At 41.9% G+C, this 26,068-nt stretch overlaps 1 protein-coding gene across 2 annotated transcripts in view; it reads left to right on the plus strand.

Annotated features, from left to right (window-relative positions):
* The first annotated feature begins 11,135 nt into the window (after positions 1-11,135).
* The window catches only part of RETREG1 (reticulophagy regulator 1), a 75,065-nt gene continuing 60,132 nt past the window's right edge, over positions 11,136-26,068 (plus strand). The window contains exons 1-2 of one of the 2 annotated variants that reach the window (XM_077785323.2): positions 11,136-11,406; positions 24,499-24,605. In XM_077785323.2, the coding sequence (XP_077641449.2) occupies positions 11,177-11,406; positions 24,499-24,605 (337 nt within the window). In that variant the 5' untranslated portion in view covers positions 11,136-11,176. The remainder of the gene's footprint in view (positions 11,407-24,498; positions 24,606-26,068) is intronic. The other variant, XM_031503962.3, reaches the window with a different exon arrangement.

The raw sequence follows: 26,068 nt of genomic DNA on the forward strand, positions 1-26,068 counted from the left end.
TAAGAAAGATTCTACAGAATTTACTACAAGTATAACAGTAACTCACAGGCCTCACTTATTAATCTTATATATTTAAGAATCTAAGAGAGCAATATTAATGGTAAATTTTCTATGGCATATTCAGACTTGCATGCAAACAGACCTAAAGGAGTATGTACCTGTGAAAAATTCCGCTTGAGTTCAGCTCATGTTGGATGCCATTGCACCTTTTCAAGGGGTGAAGGGTTGAACCTCAAGTAGTGGGTGTATCATCCAAAGTCTGTCAGTGGTTCCAAGTATAGCAAATTTGAGAGATCACTGGCCCTGAGAGGCCCTACTCAGAAGGAGGCTGCTGATTGCAGCCTGCTGTGGTCCTCGAGAGTTCACAGGGTCTCAGTTAGGACTGATGTTTCTGGGGTTACAAGAGAGCTGCCTTAAGTCATAGTGATTTTCCATCCTGGCAGCAATTCAGGTCAGTAATTTCTTTGAAAGTTTGATAACAAAAACATTGTTCCACTCGGGTTGTTATTATTTTCTAAGGGTGTTTGTTAAAAAGCAGGAGCTCATCAGACAGCCCAAGTTCCTGGGAACAGTGTTTCTGATGAGCTGAAGAGGAGTTTAGCCCAAGTGTTATTTCCTTTTTCTTGCATAAAAAGTCATTTTTCCTTTACTCTCTGACACCCACACACATCTCCTTAGGCAGACAGGAATCACACTCCTGATATTTACCAGCTGACCAATAATAAGGGGGACAGGAACGGGGACAGGAACAGGGACAGGGCCAGACCTGCTAGAGGTTTAAGAAAGGGGAGAACTATAGTAACCAATCTAACAGCAAAAGGAGGCTTAAGAGGGGATACTTCAATTAAGCACAAGCAGACAAAAGGACAGCCACTAGACAGGACCCCCCACTGGGATATGAAACACTTCTGTTAAACGCCTGTTCCCCAACACACAGTGAGGGAAACAAGCAGGGGAAGCGAGAGCTCTGTGTGCAGTCACAAGGCTTTGACCTCACTGCAATTACAGAGATGTAGTGGGATAATTCCCACAGTGGAATGTTGCCATGAAGGGCTACGCTGTTTAGGAGACACAGACCAGGAAGGCACGATGGTGGAGCTGCCCTCTCAGTGAGGCAACACTTAGAACTCTGTCTTGGGGTGGATGTTGAGCAAGTCAGGAGCTTATAGGTCAGGATAAAAGGGCAGATGAGTAAGGCTGACACTTTGGGTATTTGCTCCAGGCTGCATGACTGGGAGGACAAAGTGGGTTATCCCTTCTACAGGCATTACAGTGGCCTCAAAGTCATGGCCTTGTTCATGTGGGGGACTTCAACCACAATCATATTTATCTATCATCTGCAACAACCACATACACCATACTTTGTCCAGTTGAGGCCAACTCAAGACAAGACAGATGCTGACATGTGGGAACTCAAAATGTCTCTCAGACATTTTTAGAGGTTCCAAGCCTTAGTCAGAAACATTCTAGACCCTAGCAGACAACTGAAAAACAGCTGTGATTTTGAGTTTAAGTCATAGAATGAATTACCAACTTTAGAAGTAGAACAAGCAATCACAAAAGGTTAGATAATATAGTAAAAATAATTACAAAGTAAAGGGGAAATTTTTTTAGTACTATACAGAAAGGTTTTAACACATGTACAGGGGGGTTTTCACTTTGTACATAAGGGTCAAAAGTTCTAAGATAGAAGAAAGTGAGCTAATCCTGTTCTTCCTCCTTCTTCTTCCTTACCTCCATATTCTTAATAATATTAGCACTCACAAATTAATTTAGAGTAGAAAAACACTTAGCAACGTAAATAATAAGTATTGAGGAATAATTATAAACATATTATACATAATATATCTTATAAAAGATAGCAACAACCCTAAACAAAAAGAAAGACAAAGAAGACAGCAAATAGAGAAGATGTCAGAGTGTGTGTGTGCCTCTACCCAGGCCACTAATCAAATAGCCGCAGTCCAAAAACATAATCTATTAAATAACTAGCAATAAACTACCTTGAGACCAAACAACTAAGCCTACAGAATTTTTCTTTAGAAGCACAAGTTAGAAGAGGAATTTCACCACCACATAAGGCCCCTAAACAAAACTAAAGATCTCACACTGACATAGTGGAAGAAGTCTGGAGGGCCCCTGGAATGTCAGTAGCACACAGCTCATGACAAAGAAGAAAGGCTGGGAGAGTTGGGTTCTCTCACTCTGGAGGACAGGGGTTAACAGGGATCTACTGTTGCGGAAGATAGATAAATATGATTGTTCATAAATAATACAGCTAGGATGAAAACAGTTCTCCCAGCTAGCTGGATGACACCCCTGCCTTTGGATGGGTCCTGGGGTGAAATGGACTGTTCCATCTCACCCCCCAAAAGATATATGGTTCACCCCACACCTCTATCCCTCCCCTAAAACATCAAGTGCCTGTAACCCCATTGGCCATGGCTTGTTCCAACCCACCTTGAAGCCCTTTTATAAGGAGGCTTTGAGGGGCCACGCAGTCTCTTGGAACTTCCTCCCCTCTTGGAACCTCCTCCCTCCCTTTGGAGCTTCCCCTCTCCCAGACCCTCCTTTTGTCTCTCCCCTCTCCCACCCTCTCAGGTCTGGCCACGTGCTGCATCTGGGAGCATGAGGCAGTACCTTCTGCACCCCCAATAAACCTCTTTCCCCCAGAGCAAACTTCAGAGATCTCTGCCTCCATTCATCCACACCGTGCTGGAGCCTGCTATTTTCTACAATCTACCTACAGAGTATACCTGGTGTGTGGTTATAGAATGGATGGGGACAGAGCCCTTCCCTGCGAGGCACAGAACCAAATTAGAGAAAATGGGTGGAATAAGAAATTTTTAATAGATTATAAGAAAATATTCTTTGCAATGAACGTGGACAAATGTCCAAACAGGTTGCCCAGTGTTGTCGCGATCTCCTCTCATGACACCCCGAGCAGTGGCATTCTGGGCGGCGAGGGAAGAGAGGTGCGGCCGTCCCCCTGTGGGCTCTGCGATCCCAGTTATTGGCACAGGGACAGATGGAGGCGACACAGGACTTGGGGTCAGCGAGCCCCAAGACCAGCTTGGGAGGGCAAAAAAAGGTTTTATACAGGAACTCAGGAGGAGGGGAGTAGGAACAATAAACAACGAGGGTAGAGCTGGGGAGCGGGCTAAGGCAGGACTGACATATCATAAACCTATTAGGAGAAATAAGGGAGTGGAATAACACAAAGTAACCAATAGGGTGTTGAGTGTAACTAAATGGACAGGGAACACTCTGGAAGAAGGGGAGGGGACTAGGAGGAGTGACAGGGAATGTTCCAGGGAAAAGGGGCAGGGAAAGGGAGGATTGACAACTTGAAAGGGAGGGGGTTAGGGAAGAGCTTGGGAAGATTGACAACTGGGGAGGAGGGGAGATCAGGGAGGAGGGAAATGAACAAACATTGAACAAACATCAATTTAAAAAAAAAACACACCACAACAGCCCAGAGTGCATTGCAGAATCTCTAGTCCTCAGAGATGATCAGAGCTAATATGGTCATGACACACAGCAACGTGTCCCAGCCAAGTAACAGGGGTGCTGAGTGTGTCTGTGGGGAGAAAGGTCAGATCAAATGTCTTACAAGTATTCCTTCCAAACTAACCTAGTATGTGATGCTGTGAGGAAATGAAGCTAATAGAAAGCAAGCTTAAACAAAAAAGAAAATGAGGGAAATTAATTCAATTTCAGTTGGAATTCTCAGCTGAATTCAATACTTTATGATGACATCAGCATTTTCAAACATATTTCAGAAGTATTAGAATGCTTCCATATTTGTAAACTCCTTTGAAACAACCACTTACAAAGCTTTCTTCTTGATTTTCATCCCTCATTTACACTGTAGTCCCTAGCACCAGACCCACAGTTCCTAACCTAATTCTGTGCATTACAGCTCATCCATGCAACTACTCACTGGTTGCTAGTCCTAGTTTTTCCCATCCCAAACTCAAACTGCACACAAACCTTTTAAACCCTGGCAGGCAAAACATCCAAGTACATGAAGATTAAAGCCAGACAACCTAATTACTATTATTTTTGTTCTGAAAAAGACATCTAAACTTTCAATGGCTGGGAATGAAGCATCCATTTCTTCTCTCACACTAATGTTTATACCAGAGTGCTTTCAGTAACATCATTCATATAAACCAAGCCCAAGAAAAATCAACAGTGAAAAAAAGAGAACTGGCATCTATCAAGCATTCTTTTTTTCCATTAGCTAAATTACAAAACCTATTCTGGAAGAGCTTTTCACTACTTTCTGTTCATGTCATTCATGTTATATGTCAGGAAAGCTGAGGCTAGTATTCTAGAATGGATGCAGCCTTAATCAAAATCCAAGAGTTCCCTTATTTATAGTCTACCTTTTCCACAGAAACCTCCTCTCATCCTCCCCGCTCCCAGATTCCATCCTCCTTTTTCTGTAGAGAGGGGGGAATTTTTGAACACCAGTGACTGAAGGGAGTGTCACAGAAAGTAAAAATTTGGGGCAGGGGGAACATACAATCATCCTCAAATATTTAAAAAAAAAGAAGTGGGATTATTGGTAAGGGAGGATTGCCTGAAGTCTGCCATAGTTTTGATCCTTAGGGCAGTGGGATTACATTGCCATTATCCTATAGTTGGTTAAACCCAAATTTTAAGATTTTAACCCTAATGTCTAATTATCCCATGGTCACTTTAAAAGTGCATGAGGAACATCTGACTCCTTCCCAGGCTTACTTATTAACTGTTTGGAGTTAGCTAAGTTTGGGTGCTGGGTAGGACTGTCCACATTACTGAAATAACTGAATGCTAGCAAGGGAAAGCAAATTGCCACTGGCTAAGCAGGGGATGGTTTTTGCAAGTTATGGGCAGAATTCACTAGAGCAGCAGCTTGGCATCCTGCAATGACCTGAAGAAAAGGTGAGTATAGGAGAAACTCTCTCATTTGTGCCCATCTATCTATCTCATTTTCCTTGCAAAAAGGCTGGCTTTATTCCTGTGTACTGTTAAGATTTTCAGTTAGGATTCCCTCTGCTCCCTATTTCAAAACCAGGGAAGCAAAACCTACTACTCAGCCTAGGAAAGCATGAGATGCCCAAGTGACAAGAAGGAGGAGTACTCAGTAACTGTGAGCAGCTGCTTGCACACACAGGAGACAGCTGCCTGCTTTCCAGCACACAGAGAACACCCTGTCTTTTTAGGACAAATTTTTATTAATCAGCACAAAACTGAAGCAGGAGAACAAAGTATTTCTCCAGCCTTCCTGCAACTACTTCCCTTTGTTTTTCACGTGTGTTTCAGGTTACTAGAGGAGCCTGTCTCTTTCCTTTTGCTCTCTCAGGCTTTCAGGGACAACACTTAACCACATTTTAGCTGGGCTTATTATTCAGGCAGGTCTGCCTGGCTCTGGGTTTTTAGACACAAGAGCATATAAGCATAACTAATTAGCATACAACTAAAATGTCCTTTAGAAAAATGTTTATTGCCTATTTAGAATAACATTCTGCATGTTTCCTCTTAGGTGCTAGAGAGAGCATGTGGAATAAGAAAAATAAAGTAACTCCTTCCCAAGGCTATTAAGGGAAAACACACAGTGGACTTGCAATCCACAGCCAATGTTACAACTTAATGCTGCAATTTTAATTTGTCTTCTTTTACCTCAGAGAAAAAAAAAAAAAGACACATTGACCTTCAAGTGAATGTGACTTCTTTTCTTATTTAAAAAACATTCTAATAGGGTAGCTCAATTTTAAAACAGATGTCAATTCCCAATCCAAAATTATTATTCTTTATCTTGCAGTAAAAAATATTTTATTTTACATACTTTATCCTGTGAAACACCTTCAACAATTCCAATTTTTGGCTCTTCTTATTCAGCAACAGATGCTCAAGTGACAATTCTCACCAGGCATGCTCCCCAGAATTTAGATTCCCAGCAGTCACGTCAGCTATTACACACATCACCAGCTTGAACATAGTGCCACGCTTCCATCTGGAGCCTGGGGCTGGACAGATAGGTAGCAGTGCAGCAGACAGGACAGAACAGTATCGATTTTAGGTATGTTTCTTGGATATTTAAGATGCAGATGTAAGCCATCAAATTCCCATAGGCTCCTTTGTGTTAAGGAGTATTAAGACAATAACAACTTACAGTATTAAGACAATAGCAACTTACTTCCATTTGGTTTTTGTGGGTTTCAGATTCAGTCAAAGAGAGAAACTGAAAGTTTCTGGCCAGGCAGAAGCCTGGGAAAGAGCTGGAGAAGAATGTAAATAATTTTTTATCTCTCTTGTTGTTCACATTGTTTATAGTTAAGTTCTATCACTGTGCGTCAAGCACTTTGCACCAATGCTTTGGGTTGTTTTCACTTCAGGACCAATGGAGTTGGTCCTCACGAAGCTCTGTATAAAAGTGCGGTGTATTTTGAATAAATCGGAGTTTTACTCCCAGCAGCTTTCTAGTCAGTCTCTTCATTCCCGTCCTGCCTCGACAGCGACATCTGGTGACCGCCGACGTGGTATTGCACCTTATTCTGAGGAACAGGGTCTGGTGACCTGAAGTGGAATTGAATCCTTGGTTAAAGACCCGAACCTGACGTCTTGCGGGGGGTCTCCCTCTGGCGTGATTCCACGCCAACAGCCTGGAGGCTGTACTCGGACACCTTTGCGTCTTAAGAAAGGTCACGCTGGAACGCCACACCTTCCGGAGAAGGCTGGGTCCTGTTTGGGCTGCGGATTGGCTCTTAAGAGACGGGTTTTCCCTGGAATAGCGGACTGTCGGACTTTTGAAGTTGACATCTGCTTGGGAAAGGTTTCCTAACAATGGGAAACTAGCCATCTGCAGTCGAGCGAGCAGTCTTGACTGCCTGGCGAGCCTGTATCCCTCTTGTCGGAGCTTGGCTCTCTGAGGAAGACCTGGTCAGACTCTTGAGCAGGGCTCGGGACCGGGGATTTTCTGCGAATCCTAGGTCCCTCTTTGATCGTAAGGTCTGGCTCGACTTGGGACACTGTCTCATGGCGCAAATGCGCAACGGGGACGCTACAGCATCCGAATTGTCTCCAATCTGGGTGGGCATCGACACAGCCTTGGACACAGGCAGCGGTTCCGACTGAGTATTTTGGGATCCCTGACGCGGACCGCACCAGAGCCTGCACGGCGGCTGGCTGCGCGGGCACACCCTGCCCAGAGCACAGTGCCGCTGACATTGCCCGCCCCTCCCGAGGCAGCTGGGGTGCCTTTGCCACAGCTATCAGCACACCCGGCGTTGCATGGACTGCATGGGGCGGCCCCGGACTGGCAGGAGCCGCCACCTCCCGCGTCCCCGTAGCCCCCCACTTTCCAAACTGCATCCTGGGGGGCTGGAACTGCCCTCGGCGCCAGGTGCAGTGGGGGTGGATGCCACCCCCATGACTTCTTCGCTGATGGAGCCTGCGCAGACGGCGATGCAGCCTTTGGTCCATCCCCTGGCACACCCACCGCCACCCGCGGGGTTTTCGACTGTGCTGGCAAAACAGGCTTTGCCTCCCGGTCCGCCCCTCTGCACGCCATGCGGACCGGCTGCTTTGATTTCATTTACAGTGCCGGTATCTGTCGTCCAACAGCACAGCTCGGGCAGGACACCCATGTTGTTCTCTGCCCTGCCCACTGTGGGACAAACTCCCGTGCTGGGGGTGGAGCCTGCCTTCCACGCCATGCCTGACATGGCGCCACCCCTGCCGACAGTACCTTTCACTGTCACGCCCACCACTGCTCCGGCGGCAGCAGCAGCCTCGCCTCCACCCACCCCAGGACTACCGGTGTCATTCCTGGGAGAAGCCGCCGCAGCCGCAGTGCTGCCCACTACGGCTCCGGTGCCTGTGCTGCCTGCTGCGTTGCAGCTGCGAGCGCCAAGAGCGCCGCCGCCGCCGTCGAGCTCGGAATCGGCAGAAGTGCCGCCCCCGGCCCCGGCCCCGGCCCCGCCGGGAGACGCGGCCGCACCGCCCGCCCCGCTCATGGCGGGGGAGGGGCGCCCACAGGGCGCAGCGGCTCCCGCTGCCGCACCCCCTGAAGCCGGCTCATCAGCAGCGGCTCCGCCCTGCGATCTGGCGACCGAGAGCCCCGTGTTGGACAATGAATCCAGCCCTTCATCCCCTCCAGACTGTGCCGAGCTCTGCCCCTCCGAGGGAGAGCCGGCGGGAGGGGGCACCGGCTTGGCCAGCAGCAGTGCTACTGCTGATGGTCCTGAAGCTGGGAATGAGGGGGGTGAGGTCGCGGATCAGGGAACTGTGCAGGGACAGGGGAGCAGCCCCTTGTACTGGGTGGGCGTGGGTGGTGCAGGGAGCCCCGGAGCCCGGGTGGAATTTTATATTCCCGGGGAAACAGCCCCTTCTCGCACCCTTCGCGTCCTGCTCTTGTGGTTCACGGAGCGAGATGCCGAGAACTGTGGGAAAACTCATTGCTAGGCGGGGTGGGGGAAGGGCAGAATCCCGGAGGAATTGCCGGGTTTCTCGCAGCCTGTTGGGAGCGCGCACTGAACTATAAGGTTGGGGGAGGTCGCTCATTTATTGGTGGTCATGGGGTGTCCCTGGGACCCCAAATTCAGGAGCTCCAGGAAATACCAAGAGAAGTTGGGGGCCGAGCCGGGTGAATCTTGGCTCAGTAGAGAGCCTGGGCTCCCTGCCCCCCCGGCCGGGTTTGGGACACTTGGCCCTGCCCACGGGGCCAGGAAAAAAAAAAAAATGCGGAAAGAGCTGTGTTTTCACTAACAGCTCAAAGTACTGGGAAGCCACGAATCAACCTCAGCCCAAGTGATTGAATTAAGGGCTCTAGCCATGGTATTTCAGAGATTTCATGGCATTTCAGAAGTTTCTCAAGTGTTCTGAATTTGGTCCTTTCTGAATTGGGTCAATTTCATTTGATTGTTTTGAAAGCTTTGAGGATGCAATTTGGACCTAAATTCAATTTTATCACTCAAGCTGTCCATTGAGGACATGACTGCATAGGCAAAGCCTTGCATGATTCTTTTATTAAGTGCACACACCTTGCAAAAGCAATTCTGATGAATGTCAACCAAGGCTTCACCTGCTGCACCTTACGGGTTGGGACAAATCCCAGAGGCCTAAAGGCTTTGCAGCTGTGGTAAACAGATGTTATTCATCTTGCCAAATCTAAATTTGGCTGATTTGGGTATGTGCATGTGTTGTAAATACCTTCTTTTCTGTCATGTCATACTCACACTGGGAAAAGGATTTTGACAAGTTGGACTGCCAGTCCTTTGACAGTCTGACAAGTCTTAGAGTTGGTAATTGATTCCTTGAAAATTATAAGTTTGGAAGCTCTTTGACCGATCTGAGCCAACATCAAATGAGGTTTTGAATTATCAACTAGTGAACCTCAGAGTCGTGTTTGTCCTCTTCTCTGCAAGGTGCCCTGACAAACACCGCCTCCTTCTTTAAACAAAAAAGCTTGATATGTGGGTCTCAGATTCAGTCAAAGAGATAAACTGAAAGTTTCTGGCCAGGCAGAAGCCTGGGAAAGAGCTGGAGAAGAATGTAAATAATTTTTTATCTCTCTTGTTATTCACATTGTTTATAGTTAAGTTCTATCACTGTGCGTCAAGCACTTTGCACCAATGCTTTGCGTTGTTTTCACTTCATTGGTCCTCACGAAGCTCTGTATAAAAGAGCGGTGTATTTTGAATAAATCAGAGTTTTACTCTCAACAGCCTGTTGCTATCATGTTGGCATGGTAGTGTGGAGGATGGGTTTTAGAAAGGCCTTGGGAATGGGAAATTGAGGAAAAGATACATTTCTGTATGCCCCATTGTTTCGGGAAAGTTTCGCTTCAGTATTTCTCTGTAAACCCCCTTCTACCCACCCGAGCAGTTCCCATTGGACCTGACCCCTGGGGTGGTTCTGATGTGTCCAGGCTGGACACTGTCTCTATTGTTTAGACCTTATCTCTTAATTTTGCTGTATAAAACTGTATCTGGGCAGTAGCCCAGGGTCTTTGGTCCCTGCAACCGTTCAGGCAATACAATCTCTCTGCACTGCATACCATTAACCTCTCTTTGTCTCTTTATCTTGATCCCTTGCGGTGACCGAGGCACTGCCGCCGTTCGGACCGTGCTAACCCAGCCGCTGCCTGGTAAGTCCAGTGCAGCGGGACCACGGCAAAATCCCAGTCCCCGGAGGGAACAGCTAGCCAGAGGGTCCCGAGGTGCCGGGGAGGGACGGGGGACAGCTGCGAGTGATCCCTGAAAGCCGCAGCAGCCTTCTGAGCCAGTCTTCTCATTCCCGTCCTGCCTCGACAGCAACATGTTTTTTTAGGATTTTGGGGACTGTTATCTTAGAATCTTGGAATCACAGAATGTCAAGGAGTTAGAACAGACTTTAAAGATCATCTATTCTCATCTCTCCTGCCATGGGCAGGCATACCTCGCACTAGTGCTGCTAATGCTTTATCCAAGCTGCTCCATGCTTTATCCAGCCTGACTTTGAATGCTGCCAGGGATGGGGCATCCACAATGTCCCTGGACAACCTCTTCCAGTGTCTAACCAACCCTCACAGCAAAGAATTTCTTCTCTTTCAATTTGAACCCATTACCTCTTGTCCTATCACTGTAGTCCCTGACAAAGAATCCCTTCCAGCTTCCCTGTAAACTCCCATCAGATAGAGGAACGTCGCTGTGAGGTCTGCACACAACCTCCTCCTTATCGGGGCTGAACAGCTTCCTCAGCCTGTCTTCGTAGGGGAGGTGCTCCGGTCCTCTTACCAACTTGGCGGCCTTCCTCGGGACGTGCTCCAGCCGCGCTTGGCTGTGGCACATATACGCGAGGAGCAGATGAAGGACAAGTCTCACTGGCAACACCTTCCGGTGGGCTTCACCTTCCCAAATCTACACCGCAGCTTTGCTGCCCAGCTTTCCCCCGGCAGGGAACGGGAATACTCCCGCCGGTCTCTCCTGCAGCATCCGGGCAAAACTCCCGTCAGAGCCAGCAGCCCCGGGCCCGCCGCTCCCGGCACCTTCCCCCGCTCCGCCGCCAGGCACCGCCCCCGCGGCACCTGCGAGGAGGCAGTGAGGGGTAATGGGAAAGCGCCGGCTCCGCCCCGGGACCGCCTCCGGCCCCGGCTCCAGCCGCGGCTCTGCCCGGCGGAGCCGCAGCCCGGCGGCCGCACCGAGCTATGGCGAGCGCGGCGCTGCTCGCGCAGCCCCGGGAAGCGGAGGCCCCGCAGGAGCGAGGCGCGGCGGCGCCCGGGGAGACGGAGCCGACGGAGGCGTCAGACGGGGCCGGGGCGGCAGCGGTGCTGGGAGAGACGGGGCTGGCCGTGGGCTGCTGCATCGCGGCGGCGCTTAGCTGGGAGCGGCCCCTCTGCAGCCTGGGCGGCTTCGTCTGCGCCAACCTGCTCTTCTGGTGAGCCAGCCGGCCCGGGCCGGGGTCGGGGCCGCCCCCCGGGCTGGGAGAGCCCCCGCCCAGCCCGCGGCGACCCGTCCGCAGCGGGCGTCTCCTGCCCCCCGCCCCGCGCTCCCCTCGGCCCCGGGAGCAGCGTTTGCCCCCTGCTCTGGCGGGGAGATGGCCCGCGCCCCCAGCGAAGGAAGGTCCTGCTCTTCTTCGCTTCACCTGCGCCGCGGCATTCCCTGCCCCCAAGCCGCTGCCCCGGGTCTGGCCATGGCTCTCGCGCTGAGTGCATCCCCTTGGTCGGGTTCTTTCACCCTCGCTTTCTGCCCCAGCCTCGCACACATGCACCTTCTGCTCCCATATCCCACAGCCTGATGCGTGATGATGATGATTATGAGGAGTCTCATATGGAAGCTGACCAGGGCGGCTGCAGGATGCCCCGCTGTGAACTCGCGTTTGTCACAGCCGTGAAGAGCGCGGGCCCGCATTTCTGTGCAGAGTTTTGAAACTTACTGAAATCAGGTCCTGAGCCCGTCGACTGTGCTGTGCTGATGCCCTGGTCCAGTACTTTAGAGTTCATTTTGGGTATATGTGCTTTTCCAAATTGGTGGCCTACTTAGTGAAGTCTTTGTGAAGTGGGAACAGCCGGAATGTTACTACAGTGCACCAGTCCTCTTTTTGGACTAAGCTTTTTGTAGTCGGAGACAGTTTAGTTGAATAAACCCCAGAGATTAACATAGGGATGTGTTCATTGTTGTGTTTGTCATGTGTCTTGTTAATTTCTGTAAGAAAAAAGTTGTATATGCGAAACTTCAGGGCTTTCCTGTGATCCTAGGTTTTGCCAGTGCCTATGTTTTTTTGCTTTGTGATCTACAGTATTGTTGTATGCCTGCTTAATCATGTAGAACAATTTATAAGTTAGTGCACTACTGCAGAGGCTCTTACAACTGAATATTGTTTCCTTTCCTGTGGCTAGAAATGCCTCCTTTCCTCTTAAGCAAGTAAGAGGTAAACAAGCAGTGCAGTGAATTAACAGCAAACTCCTCTTGGTTCTCTATAACCCTAACAGTGTGATGTTTAAACATGAGATCCAAGTCATAGAAAGAAGACTTTCTGGAACTTTGTACTGCACAAGAAAATTTCAGCAAATATTTTCAAAATCATTTTATCCTCTTTGATTCCAGGAGCAGAGTGTGCATAATGTTTAATTTAGGTTGACCTTTATTATCTGTCTTGCTCTTAGGTATCCATGGTAAATCCTTTCATTGAGGAAGTTACATGGTTTTGCTCTCATTTTCTACATTCTTCAGAGGTCACCTGTTCTTTCAGCCATTTGGAAGAGTCATAATGCTTATATTTCTTTTCAGTGTGGCTCTGATAAAATTTTCAGGGACAACTTCTAGCAGAATACATTTCCATGTCTCAAGGAATAGCTTCTGGGCAACCCATTTGCTGTTTTTTTTCCAGATTTGACCCAAGCAAGGTATAAAATGCATGCATTATTCAATGCCTGTAAGAAGTCTCCTTTGGTAGTCTTACTGGCAATTTGTTATGGTGACCAGTATTTGAAGTTATTTTATCAAAAGTCATAGCTCACTCTACTTTGTTACTTTCAAGATGAGTCGAAGCAGCAAAGGTCAGGGCACAGACTTTTCATTTTAATTTGGTGGTGTTGTACCTCAAAAGGAAGCTCACTATTCTACTGCCAGGGAGTTTTGAGAGGTGTAGATTAACAAGGAAATGTGGAGAAGCAGAAATGATGAACAGTAAACTTCTGTGGTTTGAGAACATAAGGAAAGATCTCATTAACAAATCTATGAAATCTGACACTTTGAAAATTAAACATTAAAATTTAAATCTAAGATCATCTTTTCCTGCTTTGGTGTTGGGATTGTCAAGATTTCCAGTGTAGTGTTTGCTGCTTCTCATTTTCTTGTTTGAGATCCAGCTGCTCAGCCTGGTTTGTGATGACTCAGTCACAACTGCTTCGGGACTAGGAACAAGTGTCCACCCCTGCAGCTTGTGAAGTCTCTCCTGACAGGGCTTTGTCCTGGCTGGAGCCAGGTAGAAGGGACATTTCCTAGCTGCTGATTCATGTGCCTTTTCTTTCTTTGTCGTGTGCCTACAAGTATCCATGCCCCATAGGGGGACTCCCAGTGCATGTGGTTTCTAATCGGGCTATCTCAGTGTTCAGAACTCTGCATTGTTGGATGGGAGACTTCTCCCACTGTAGCAACAACAGCATTGGTGGAAGAAGGAGAAAGGGGAGGTGAGGTTTAATTTTACAGTTTTCTGAATTTTGGAAAAGCAACACCAGGTCCTTCCTCCCATCCATTTAATTTTGTTGGGACTATTTTCCTTACGGGTAGTTTAGTATTTATATGTTTACCCATCAAAGTGTGTAAACTTGCAGTAGGAGCTGCTGAGAGTGAACTGTTTCTCTGGTGTCACAGGATTTTATTTTATTTTTTTAATATATTCCATTGTAGCCTCTTTTGTGTTAAAAAAATCTCTTAGCCATTGTACTGTATGTAAATGTATTTTTGACAGTTACTACTAAAATATTGTTCTTGTAAGTACAAGAAATTTACTAACTTAATTTCATTCTGACTTCCTTGATTTTCTTTAATATTACTGACAAATTATTGTGGACTCTTTAACAAGAGACTAGTAAAAGTAGACACAAGTCTGGCTACTGAAAAAGCATTTTTCAGTTACCACCTCCATTATTTTTTCACTGTGAACAGCTTTAAGCCTCTTGCCCCAAATGAACCTGACCAAAAATCTTTGTAATGAACAAGGGTTAAATATATATATTATTTTGCACCTAACCATCTGAAATATGATTTAGATTCTTGTGCTGTGTATAATTTGCAGACTGAAGTCAAAATAACAGAAAAAAACCCTGTTTTTTTTCTGTCTGTTTTACACCCATTGTACTGAAAAAGTGAGCAATTGAGCCAAGAACAGAGAGACTCTTTGCTGGTGCCAGAAGTTCATTCCAGGTGTTCTGAGTGTTAGGCTGTTGCGTGGTAACTTCCAGTCTTGGGTTTAATCTTATCCAAATATTAACATTCAGTCCTAGATTTTTAAGCTAGAATTCTCTCCTAATTATTATTCTCTGTGTATATGGAATAGAGGGGATAGTGGCATCTTTTTATTCTTCCAATCTGTAATTTTAAATTTCTACAAGGTCAGAGGGACAAGTTTATTTTCAGTAGTTCTGTACTGTTCCATGTGTTTTGTAGTTTACAGATACCTATCTCAAATACATGTTTTCTATCTGCAGATAAATGTTTCAAACTAAAGTGCATTCATGTCTGCAAGGTCATCCCTGTATACACCCGTTGCATCTGTTCACCAGTTGTCCAATTTCCTGATTTCCCTAGGATTTTTTGTGAAGGGAGGCAGCAGAAAGACTAAGATGTAATAGATCTTTTCTCTTTTCCTGTCTCCTTGTGGAATGAATTTATTATTAACCCTATTTGCTATTCTCTTCACCAGCTAAAATCCACATTTTTCTTTGAGGATTTTAATATACCTTCTGACCTCAGAATGTATATTTGCATGTTACATCTTTTTTAAACAATGTTACATGATGGTATTGTACTGACTCAACAAAGTAACTGACCAACTGTGTAAAATACAAGTATCAGTCCTTGATTTAGACAGGTGTGCAGGCCTAATTTTCCATTAAAAATTGTCTTTTGTCAATCCGTACCCATACTTTTTGTTTGTTTGTTTGGTCTCAGATCTAGTGAATATTTCCATTGTCTGAGAGAAACAATCAAGAGAGAAAACAATATTCCTTATATCTGAATTGTCTGTGTGCATTGCATCAGGTAAAGATTGTGTATTTTCCAGACAGAAAATCTAATTGCTCTTTAAATGTTAGTAACAAAATGCACATTCAGAGTTTAGCGGCTTGGTGTGTTTTGTTTTTAAGTATCCAGTTCACTTTAAGATTTGTTCTTGAAGTGTTTCTTACTTGAAATCTCTGCTTGGCAATGATTAGTGTATACCATGAAGAGATCTCAAAGTACTTTTCATTCATTAATTTATTCTCTCAATATAAGAAAGCAGCACTAAGATGAGCATTTCTTTCATGTATTTGCACAGAACTTGTAAATGCTACCACTACTATACCTCACTTGTCTATAAATTAAGATTTTTGCCCAGTGTGCATGCACAATGTATGCTTGCATTTTTATTCTTTGTTACAAGAAGAAAGACATGCAGCAGCCCAGTTTTATGTACTTGTGGACTGTGATTTTGTTCACTGTCAGCACTGACTGTGGCTATCGCTGCAAATGTAGTCTAGGAGACCTACTCAGACATTCTTGCTGACAAAATGTCAAATTCACCAAGAATTGGAATAAAAGAAATCTTTGAAATCAAAACATAAAATACATGAAAATTGAGTTGGAGTCAGGCAGGGTATTGGTATTCTGAGGCCAGTTTGTAATATGCTGGTCTTCAAATCACTTAATTAAATTTATAATATCTTCCAAGTCAGGAGAACATATATGGATTTTTCATTATAGCACCCAGATGTTAAATATGGTTTTGGATGTGGGAAATTTTGGTCTTTGGCTGTCTTTGTTACAGGAAATCTTAGAGCTACATTCATAGTTGTTTTAGGATTACTTTCCCGAAATCCAAAGTACCGGGATAGTGTGCAAGTGAATACTCCTGCCTTAAATTCTAGTAAGAGCTTATGTCTCTGATCACTCAAGTAGGAATAGTAGAGTAGGTTAAGTATTGACATTATTATTTTGTAATGATCATACTTTCATTATTAGAAAATAGAAAAAAAATTCTGGCATAGACGTGCCATTTACGTGAATGGGGTTCTTATATGATTGCTAGTTTGTTTCTTCTAGTCAGATAGTCTTTAACTTTTTTAATTTGCTGCCTTTTGCTAAGTCTTTGTAACTTGGAATTTATTTTATTCCACATAGCTATAGTACAGCAAATTGCTGATATTTCTTTAAGCATAAACAAATGTTTATGGTTTGTTGTTTTTTGCTTCCTAGAAGGTGGTATTCCAAAATACTTTTCTTCAAGTAAAGCTAAAATTCCAACTTCAGTACAAGTTGTGATATAATTTTAGAGTCTTCTTGTTTTTACCCAAGCAGTTATAGGCTTATGTTCACTTTTCCAATACAAATTATGAAAACTTTTGAAGTTTTCATACTTTTGGCTGAGAGATTAGTTTACAGGAATGAAAATTGACATTGTTTAAGAGCCAGACAGTGTTACATAAAAACCTGGACAGTTGACAGCATTTTTCAACCAATAAGATGAAATCAGGATCAGTCAGAAAAGAAATCAAGTGGGATAATTGAAGGAAAAGCAGGCATTACTGAAAAATGTGGGATCAAATCTAGGATGAGAACATTATGGAAGATGGAAATCCAGAACAAAGGAGAACATAAATTAATTGCAGCATGGCTTGTGTTTATTCTGTCTTGCTGAATTGTGCATGTGCTGTGTCTAAAGCAGTTGTTTTAAGAGAGAAATTATAATTTCTTCAATTATTGCTTCAAAATAATGAGACCTTTCAAATACTAAGTAGAATTTTGAGAACAATGGATGTTTTAGGGGGATATGCTATGTTCCATGGTAGATATTACAGGACTAATGAGAGCATTAAAGAAAAGGAGATTTAGGGCAGCATGGTAGAGGTGCTACTGCTCAAACTGCTGCTACTGTATGAGAAAATGGGATTAAGATTTCTTCTGTACTTTGCTAGAGCACAGGTTAATTAAGGTCATCTGGGCATTTGTCTGCAAAAGCAAAGCAAGCAAGGTTATTTGATGTTATATGTTTAAATCAAAATGATTTTAACTTCCATGGAAATATCATCCCCTCTTTTCACTGGTGTAAAAGTAGAATTTGATGTCATGGTAGGCTCAGAAGGTATGTAGTTTAGGTCTTTTAAACTTTCTCCTTCCCAATTGTTTATTATGTGTCTGTCTGAATGCAACAGGTTGCAGTAAATCTGATCCAAACACACAAATATTGAAACATGATTCTAACTGCTGCATTCCTCAAGAAGTTTTCTTGCAAACAGTGTGAGATAATTTTGCAATGTGAAGTTATTAACTTTATCCTATATCCCAGACTACCAATATACTTCCAAATGTACCAGTTTAAAAGCACATTTATCTTTGGTGATTAAATGCAAAGCATTGCAACCATTTTTCCAGTGTTTCTTTCTGAGGGACTTATGCAATTTTTTGTTTTATTTAGATTTATTTTTAAGGTTAAGAGGTAGTTTCTTGAGTTGGAGTGGAGAAAATACACAACTTTAATTCCCATCCTATATGTTAAGTTAGCATTGTCCAGCTGTCTTTGCTTTTGCCCTGAAACCTGTGCACAGACCTTCCAGAGGACAACCTCTTCTACAGATGACTGTCAAAGTAACAGTAATTTAAATTTCTGTGAGTCTGTTTCTTAGGACAAGAGGTTTATTTATTATTCAAAAATTTCTGAATTCCAGTAAGTTTTAGAAGGTTTTCTAAAGAAAAACTGATTTGGTCTGTGCTTCCTGGCTAAATAAATATGATCCTAATATTTTCAATGAAACCTGACAAATGGGCTCTTTGAATAAAAGGTTGATGGCTGAGTTTTCTTTGTCTTAACAAAGAATGAATTTTAAAAAATGATCTAAGTTTTAGAATAATAAGCATGCCCTTTCTGCTTGAGGGTTATTTTTTAAAATTATTTGTTTATTTATACGTACCTAGTGATAGAATTTTTAGATTTTTGGGTGCTATCCAATGGAACGCTCTTTGCTTGCTGGCACATAGGTTACAAATCAACTGCTTTTCAGTGCTTCATTTTACTCTGTTTGAAATATCTCAAATACCTAAGTCTTTCTCTTTTTTAGAGAAAAACTTGAAGTGAAAAATAGTGCTTCTTTCTAATTTATGTCTTTATGGAAGGTTTTTCTCCACTAAATTAGACATGATCTAAAACATTTTTAATGTACATGTTTTTAAGAAGCGTTTTATTACATTTCACAGGTTTTCAGCTAAACAGATATACAGCTTTCTAAGTTCAAAATCCCAGGTACCCAGAGTGCTAGTGTACATATTTTAAATTTTAATTAACATTACATGTGGAGTAAATGCTTCTGAAATTATTTTATTCAACAAATTATGCCTTTTGGATGGGTGGGGAGTTTTTTTAGACTGAATTTAAACCTTTGTTCCTTTTAAAATTTTTGACAGAACATATACAAATGTGGTTTTTTACATGTAATTCCCTCTCTTCAATTTGGAATCTTCTGTATCAGCTTTTGTGCATTTCTCAGACATGCAAGCTAAATATCATATAAATATAATGATAGTGTACAAAATTCTATTCTATAAAGAGATTCTGCCAAAAAAGTGTATGTAACTTACTCTGACTACACATTTTGTATAGGAATTGGGAAGGGATTTTTGCATTATAGTTCTTGACCAGGTGTCTTGGTTTTGGCTGGGATGGAATAATTTTTCTTCCTGATACAGTGTTGCTGTGCTATATTTTGGATTCAGTATGAGAAAAAAGTGGGTAAGAAACTGATATTTCAGTTGTTGCTGATCAGTGTTTACCCTAAGTCAAGGGCTTTCCAGTTTTCCGTGCTCTGCCAGCAAGCAGGTGCACAAGAAGCCAGGAAGGAGCACAGCTGGAATAGTTGACCTGAGCTGGCCAAAGGATATCCCAAACCACAGTGTGGCATGCCCAGTACACAACCTGGAAGGAGCAGGCCAGGAGCTGCCCATCACTGTTCAGGTTCGGCTGAGCACCAGTCAGTGGGTGATGAGCAGTAGTACCATGCATCACTGGTCTTTCTTAGATTATCACATTTCATTTTATTATTCTTGTTACTCTTATTAACTTTATTTCTATTATTAAAGTGTTCTTAAGCCCTGGCTTTTACTTCTTTCCATTTTCCTTCCCATCTCACCAGGGCAGGAGAAAAGTGAGCAACCTTAATTGTCAGCTAGTGTTATACCACAACACCAAGATGTACTAAAGAAACAATTGGAGAAATGCTGGATTATTGACTTCTGACTTCCCGTGTTTTGAATACTCAAAAGTTTGGATTTCTGTATTTGTAGATAAAGCATTTGATATTTACAGGGTCTTAGTATGAAAATCGTTTCTATAGAAGAGCAATTCACATAAAAGTTGTATACTTAATGGACATAAAAAGCTGCTTTGGGATGGTTTTTCAGTTAGGAGAGTTTAAGCATTAAATTACCTGTAAATAAAATAGTGTTGAATATATATTTTTCCTTCCTCAGTCACAGGAGGGCAAACAAGATGATTGAGCCTCTGATCAGTAAGGGCACAAGCTTTCTGATACTACCTTTACCATGTATTTCAAAAATGTTCAGGCAGTATACGTCATGCTGTAATTAGAAGAAAACAAGTCCTTTTCCCCTTCCCCAGAGCTCCTGCTTGAGACAGTAATCAGAATTTATTGCAACCAGACAAGTATTGATTGCTCCAGCAGTAAGTGTGGAAGAATGGTCTATATTCACCTCCAAGCAGGAAACAGTTACCACCAGGAAACAGTTACTACATCTTTTCCTTACCCAAATACCTTTGCTGTAGATGTTTGTCTGAAACAGTGTTAGGTGGTCCCCGGTGAGAGCAAAGTACATGTAGCTTTGAAATTAGTAGTTCAGTATTCTCAAAATTAAATAGAAATATTTCCTCTCCACAGGGGAGAGCCATTCTCTATGTGGTTTATGTCATAGGCCATGCTTACTTATCAGTGTCTGATGGAAGAAGACCAGTTCTATGGAAAGCTCTGGTTGAAAAGTGTCAGTAGATTTTCACCTAAATATTTTATGAGGAAACAGTTATATACAAACCTGCACTCTTTAGAACTTCATGGAATTGCTCTGAAGAGTTTGGCCTCTGGTTTTAAGATGTAAATATGCGTTTGTAGAACATAGAACTGAAGTTCACAAGTCACTCATGCAGCCAATAAATGTGTCATAAAAGCTGATGGTGAAGCAAAGGTCCATGCTCACTTTTGTGTTATTGACAGCTTTCATTTATTTATATGATTATCTCTGGATTTCATCTAGGGATAGATGGCTATTAAAAATGTACCTGCTAAGGCTTTCCAGAAATAACTAGTACTGGCTGCTGATAGTCTTAAGTAATTTAATTTTTGATTATATGTTTTCTTATGTTTTGTGTTTATGAAGTGCAACTCATTCATAGCTCTAGAATGTGTTGTAAAAACCCCAAAACTTTAACAGCTGAAATGAAATAATCAAATTCATTTATTAACATTTGAAACAATTTAGTAGGTCTGTACCTTCTCTGTATCTCTTGATACAATTTAAAACAGCTTTTGTCATGCCCTGTAAGTTTTGTCATGTTTACTGACTGCAATATTGTATGATATTGTTAATGGTCAAAATTTCTTATCTGGCTCATGACACTTGAATAACTTTGTATAATCCGGTTTGTGCAGTTCATTGTCCCACTTGCTCTGGAGCAATTCTGGTGTGTTGTGAGATACCTGCTTTTTGATACAACAAATTGACAGTATTGACATATGACCATCCCATACTTTAAAGAACTGGAAAAATAACAAGAAGGAGAAGGTACCTTAGGCTGCTTCTCTGTGTTTAGGTTCACCATCATGCAGTTGAAGAATTTCAACTTTTAATTGTGGAAGTTATCAAGTTTTGATTCTTCTGCAGTTTAGAAACATTTCAGAGCAGCTGCAATATAACCAGGCCCAGAAACAGAAATTTTTGTGCCTTTAAGGTCAGCATCTTACCAAAAAATATTTGCCAATCACTTCTAATAGCCTAGTCACAGAATGAAAATACCATTCAGGTTGGTAGGGGCTTCATGAGGTCTATAGAGTGGCTTGCAGCTCAGAATAAGATCAAGTACTTAATTCAAAAGAGATTGCTCAAGGTTTTGTCTTCACAGCCATCAAGGTTGGAAATTCCACAACCTTTGTGGACAACCACTGCTTAATTATCCATTGATATTGCTCCTATTTCATTTTACAAAAATGTTTTCACAGTCTTCCACAGTGGAGTTGAGTGGCAGGCTGGCTCCATCACACTTATATTCTTCCTACATAGAAGAACATAGGATAGAAGGACAGTTGGAGGTCAGCTAGACTGGCTTGCTCAGTTGAGCTCCATTTGGAGCATATTGCTCAGGTTCTCACACAGCTAAGCTTTTGAAAGTCCTACTCCATAGTGGTCTGCCATCTGCTTAGCACCTCCTTTAGCTTTTTCACTTGAGTGCTCTGGACCAGGGAACATCCCTCACAGTGAGGCCACTGTTCCTTCTTGCAGCCCCAAAGCCAGGTGGCCGTATCCCACCCCTGGGGCTGTGTCTGAGTGAAGGCCTTTCCTGTGCAGGGAGTGCCTGGTCCAGTCAGTGGTAGGGACTGAGTCCTGGGCACCTCATGGCTGGGGTTTTTTTCAGTCCTGCACTGCCTACAGCAGAATTTCTTGTCCCTTTGTTGTGCAAGCTGTCCTGTTAACTGCTTGAAGTAGTTATCTGGAATTCTGTACATTCATTATTCTGTACATTGTTTCTTAACTCCTCCATTCCCCCCAAAAAACATTCAAAAAATACTGCAGAATTCAAGGGGGAGAACAAATCTTGGTTATGTGTCCAGTAATAATTTTACTTCAGCACCATTCGTAGAAGAAATTAAACAATTTGAATGTTAGTGTGTTTTGCTTATTGCTTAAAAAAGAAAGCATGTTCAGTAAGCTTCTCTTACATAGCATTCTTCCTACAGAAGAGTAGAAGTACAGAAGGAGTGCAGTATATGAAGATTTCATTCTGGAGCCTTTCATTTTTGTCAGATATGAGTGTGTTAGAAATACTTAAGAGTACAATCTGTTACTTTTGTTTTTTTAAAGAAGGGGCAAAAATGCCCTAACTTCTATTAATAAGCAAAAGTATCACGGTTGTTAGTCTGGTTGCTATGCATCATGTTGATAATTCCTAGAAGAATTATGACAGTGGTAGTAGCATAATAAGTGGTTTTCAGATCCCTGCATGTTGAACTGTTTGATAAGTTTATGTTTGATAGATATATACCAAAAGGGGACCTTAGGGGTCCCTTAGCAGCTGAGGGGACCTTAGCAGCTTTCCACCAGGAAGGGCTTCAAGGACACAGATCTCTGACATATGGCTCACAAATAATTTTTCTAATCTATGTTGCTCTGGCACCTGAGGGCTGACACAAGCTGGCTGAGTGAATTCACAAGGGATGGTCTTTCTTGCAAACATCACAGTCTAGATAAAGAGCTAATAATGTTAAGATATGGAAAGTTCAGTCAGAACGATTCAAAGCCCTCTAAAGAAGTTACGAGTCCTTGTTTGGTGACTACATTAGCTGCTTCAACTGGATTAGAGTTTTTTTTCCTCAAACATTGGAGCAGGGACACTGCAGTATTGAGAAGGTGGAATGACATGACTTGGAAGCATCTTTCAGAAGGATGCTACCTTGTTAATCCTTGTTTGCTAATCCTAGTCCGCATTACACAAAGATTTTTAATACTGAATAATATTGCCAAGAAAAATAGTAGGACAATATGATGCAAAGCTGTTACAAGTTTTCATTTATTGAGCTATGATTGGGCAGTTTTGATAGAGGTTGCCTTGTAATAATTTTTCTCTACACTTCTCTGTTGGTTTTCTTGAGCTGGCTGACTTATACAAAGGTACTGATTTTATATATTTATTTTCTAGAATAATCTTACAGTTCAAATTCTCTACAGATATAAAACCCCTTTATATTTGGATAAAACCTTCAGAGTAAGCTTATGTGTTTGTATTGGAATTCATATATTGGTCTGCTCAGGGTAATTTGTATTATGAGTTTGTGTTAAATGTGAAAATTAGTGGTGTGGACATTTTTTTAAATGCAGATTTTCTTTTTGAGGTTTTCAAGGAATAGAACTGGAGCAGTTTGCTATTACAGCAGTGTGTCCTGAGCTTGTTAGAAATATTCTGAAGTCAATTTTCTTTCTGAAAAATCCAAGTGTGCTCAAAGGGTACCTCTTGGCTTCCTACAATGGCCATGTTAGCTACTATTTTCACTCCCTTTCCCTCTCTTTTTTTGCAGAAAAGCTCTGAAGCAGAAACTGGGTAGAAGCTGGGTAGCCTGTTTTCAAATCTGAGAGGTTTCTTGAAAACATCCCAGATTTGTATGATTTTGTTTCAGTTGGTATTCTCATTTGATTCAGTGCCTTGGACAGTGGTTTCTTACTGGTTTTGGCTAACCTCTACTTTTTTAAGTTAATTGCTTTTACTTTTAAAACTTAACTTGTTCACAGTTTCTATTCAGATCACTGATTTAAAGTGCTCAAACCCAGCTATTAAAATACTTTAGGTTTTTTTATTTAGTTAGTTGAATTTTAATTCTTTTTACTTCATGCCCCCTTTTTTGTGAGTTAAGATATTTGTCATTAAAACAGATAGAAGAGCTAATCTCCAAACACACCAGCAGCAAAACCAGAAGTACATGAGATTATAATTCATACTTTTTGCATCTGGGTCTGTTTGACTTGACTAGACATGTTCTAAAAAAATATGTAATTAAAACCAAAATTCATGAAAGCTTGTTATGAAGACAAGTTTTCGTGTTATGCTGTTATATATATTTACCTCATCTTTGTATTTGAAAGAATGATTTGTATAAAATTTTTGTTTAGGTTCTGTAGGAAGCAAAAGAAAATTTTTAACCTTTTTTTGTACATTGTGCCAAGACAATTAGTTTTAATGAAACCATGATTAATTTAAAAGTAGTACTTTCTATTCAATAATTAAAATATTTTGTTTTCTTCATTTTCTGTCTGTGTAAATAAAAGTATGGACAAAAATCTACAAACTCAGTGTTTTATCTTTGTATCTTTAAATGCCATGCTTGGAGCTCTAAATATTTGCTTCTTATGGAAAGGTTGTGGGGAGAAACTGAACTCAGTTATTGCAATTGCTGAGTCTCTTACTTCCTATTTATTTTCAGTATTAGTAGCAGCTGTTAGTTTTTGTATGCTTCCAATGAGTTTTGAAGTATTCAACATTTATTTCACCTTGATATTCTAGGTTTGTTGCAGTGACCCCTTGGAGAGTGTATCATCTGACTTCCCTTATAATACTTGGAGTCTTAATTCTTCAGATAATGAAGGATTTGGTATTCTCAAAGGTAAAAGGTAAGCATACTGGTAGACTTCTGTGCTTAAACACCTGCACTTTGGAGCATGCTAATTCATTACTAAAGCCGGGTCAATATTATGATTATTGTAAAAGTATCAGCTAATTTTAGAGAATGATAGTAGATGGTGGTCTAGTAGGTGGTCTATTGCCATTTTCAATTAAGTTTTGCTATATTTTATAGGGAGGATATTAGGAGATTTGTTTTAGCATTTAGATGAGTGTAATTGTTAGGAGTGGACAGTCATTCTTGTTTCTTAAATGCTAGGTCTGAAAATGCATTCTTTTCTAAAATACAATGTTTTCCTAGACATTCATACTTCTTCTAATATTATTAATGTAATTTTTGGAAATTTTGGGACATCCAATATATATCAGTGAAATTTGTAAATAGATAGAGAAATTACCTATCTTAGCACAGTTGAAATAAGAAGTGAACAATATTTTTGTTTTACTTTGGATACAATTTAGTCTCCAGAGTGTGTGTGAGTCTTGTGTGAATACAACTAATTTTGAAAGGGATTTTGAGTTTGTTGGCTGGTCTGGTGTTTTGGAGTTTTTTTAGGGTTTTTTGGTTTTTTTGGGTTTTTTTTTGTTTGTTTTTGGTTTTTTTGTTTTTTTTTTTTTTTTTTTTTTTTGTTTTTTTTTTTTTGTTTTTTTCAATTCCTGTCCTGTACTTCATTACCATCTTGAAAATTTTTTTGACAAAATGCTCATCATAATTTTTTAATTTTCATTTCCATTAAGATTGGCTTTTTTTCAATATTCTTAGTTTTCCTTTTGTTTATCATTAATTCCCATGCAAAGTGTTTGAAAATCCATCTGAACAGGGTACAAAAGCAGGAAATAGATGTCAGAGAAGGATGGTATTTCTCTGTGATGTACTAACACATCTTTTCTGACTGCCAGAGCCCATTGTTCCCTGCTAAGTTACAGCAGGTATTTGCTACCTTTTCTAAAGGATGATTTACTATCATTCCATTTTCTGGCAGTCTTGGTTACCATTCTGTTTCCTACTTTAGTATTACAAACCCAGAGTCCAACTTATAAAGCTAAGCAGAATTTGATTTTTTTAAATTCTATGCTGTATAAATCACCACAAACATTGAATACCTTGCTAGCTGTAAGGCAATGATTTAGGTAAATTCACTCATATCTGTAAATAATATTTTTGTAGTGACCAAATTCAGGATGTACTACTCTCATGTTTGCATGGCTATTTAACCATTCATTTTAGAGATGAAACTAGGAAGACTTCTGTTTCTTAGCTTACAGAATAATTATTTACTGTAGTAAACCAATTTTTTCTGCTATTGTCTTTGATGCCATTGTAGATAGAGTTTAAGAAAAATCGGGCCCTCGAAGTAATACTGTAGGAGTCTTGTGGTAATGAATAGAAATCAATGAAGGGCCACTACAAGAAGGAGAAAAAAATTCTTCCCAGTGTATCACGTCTGTATAG

This window comes from Lonchura striata, chromosome 2 (genome assembly GCF_050655825.1).
Source record: "Lonchura striata isolate lonStrDom1 chromosome 2, ASM5065582v1, whole genome shotgun sequence".
NCBI classification, from domain to species: Eukaryota; Metazoa; Chordata; class Aves; order Passeriformes; family Estrildidae; genus Lonchura; species Lonchura striata.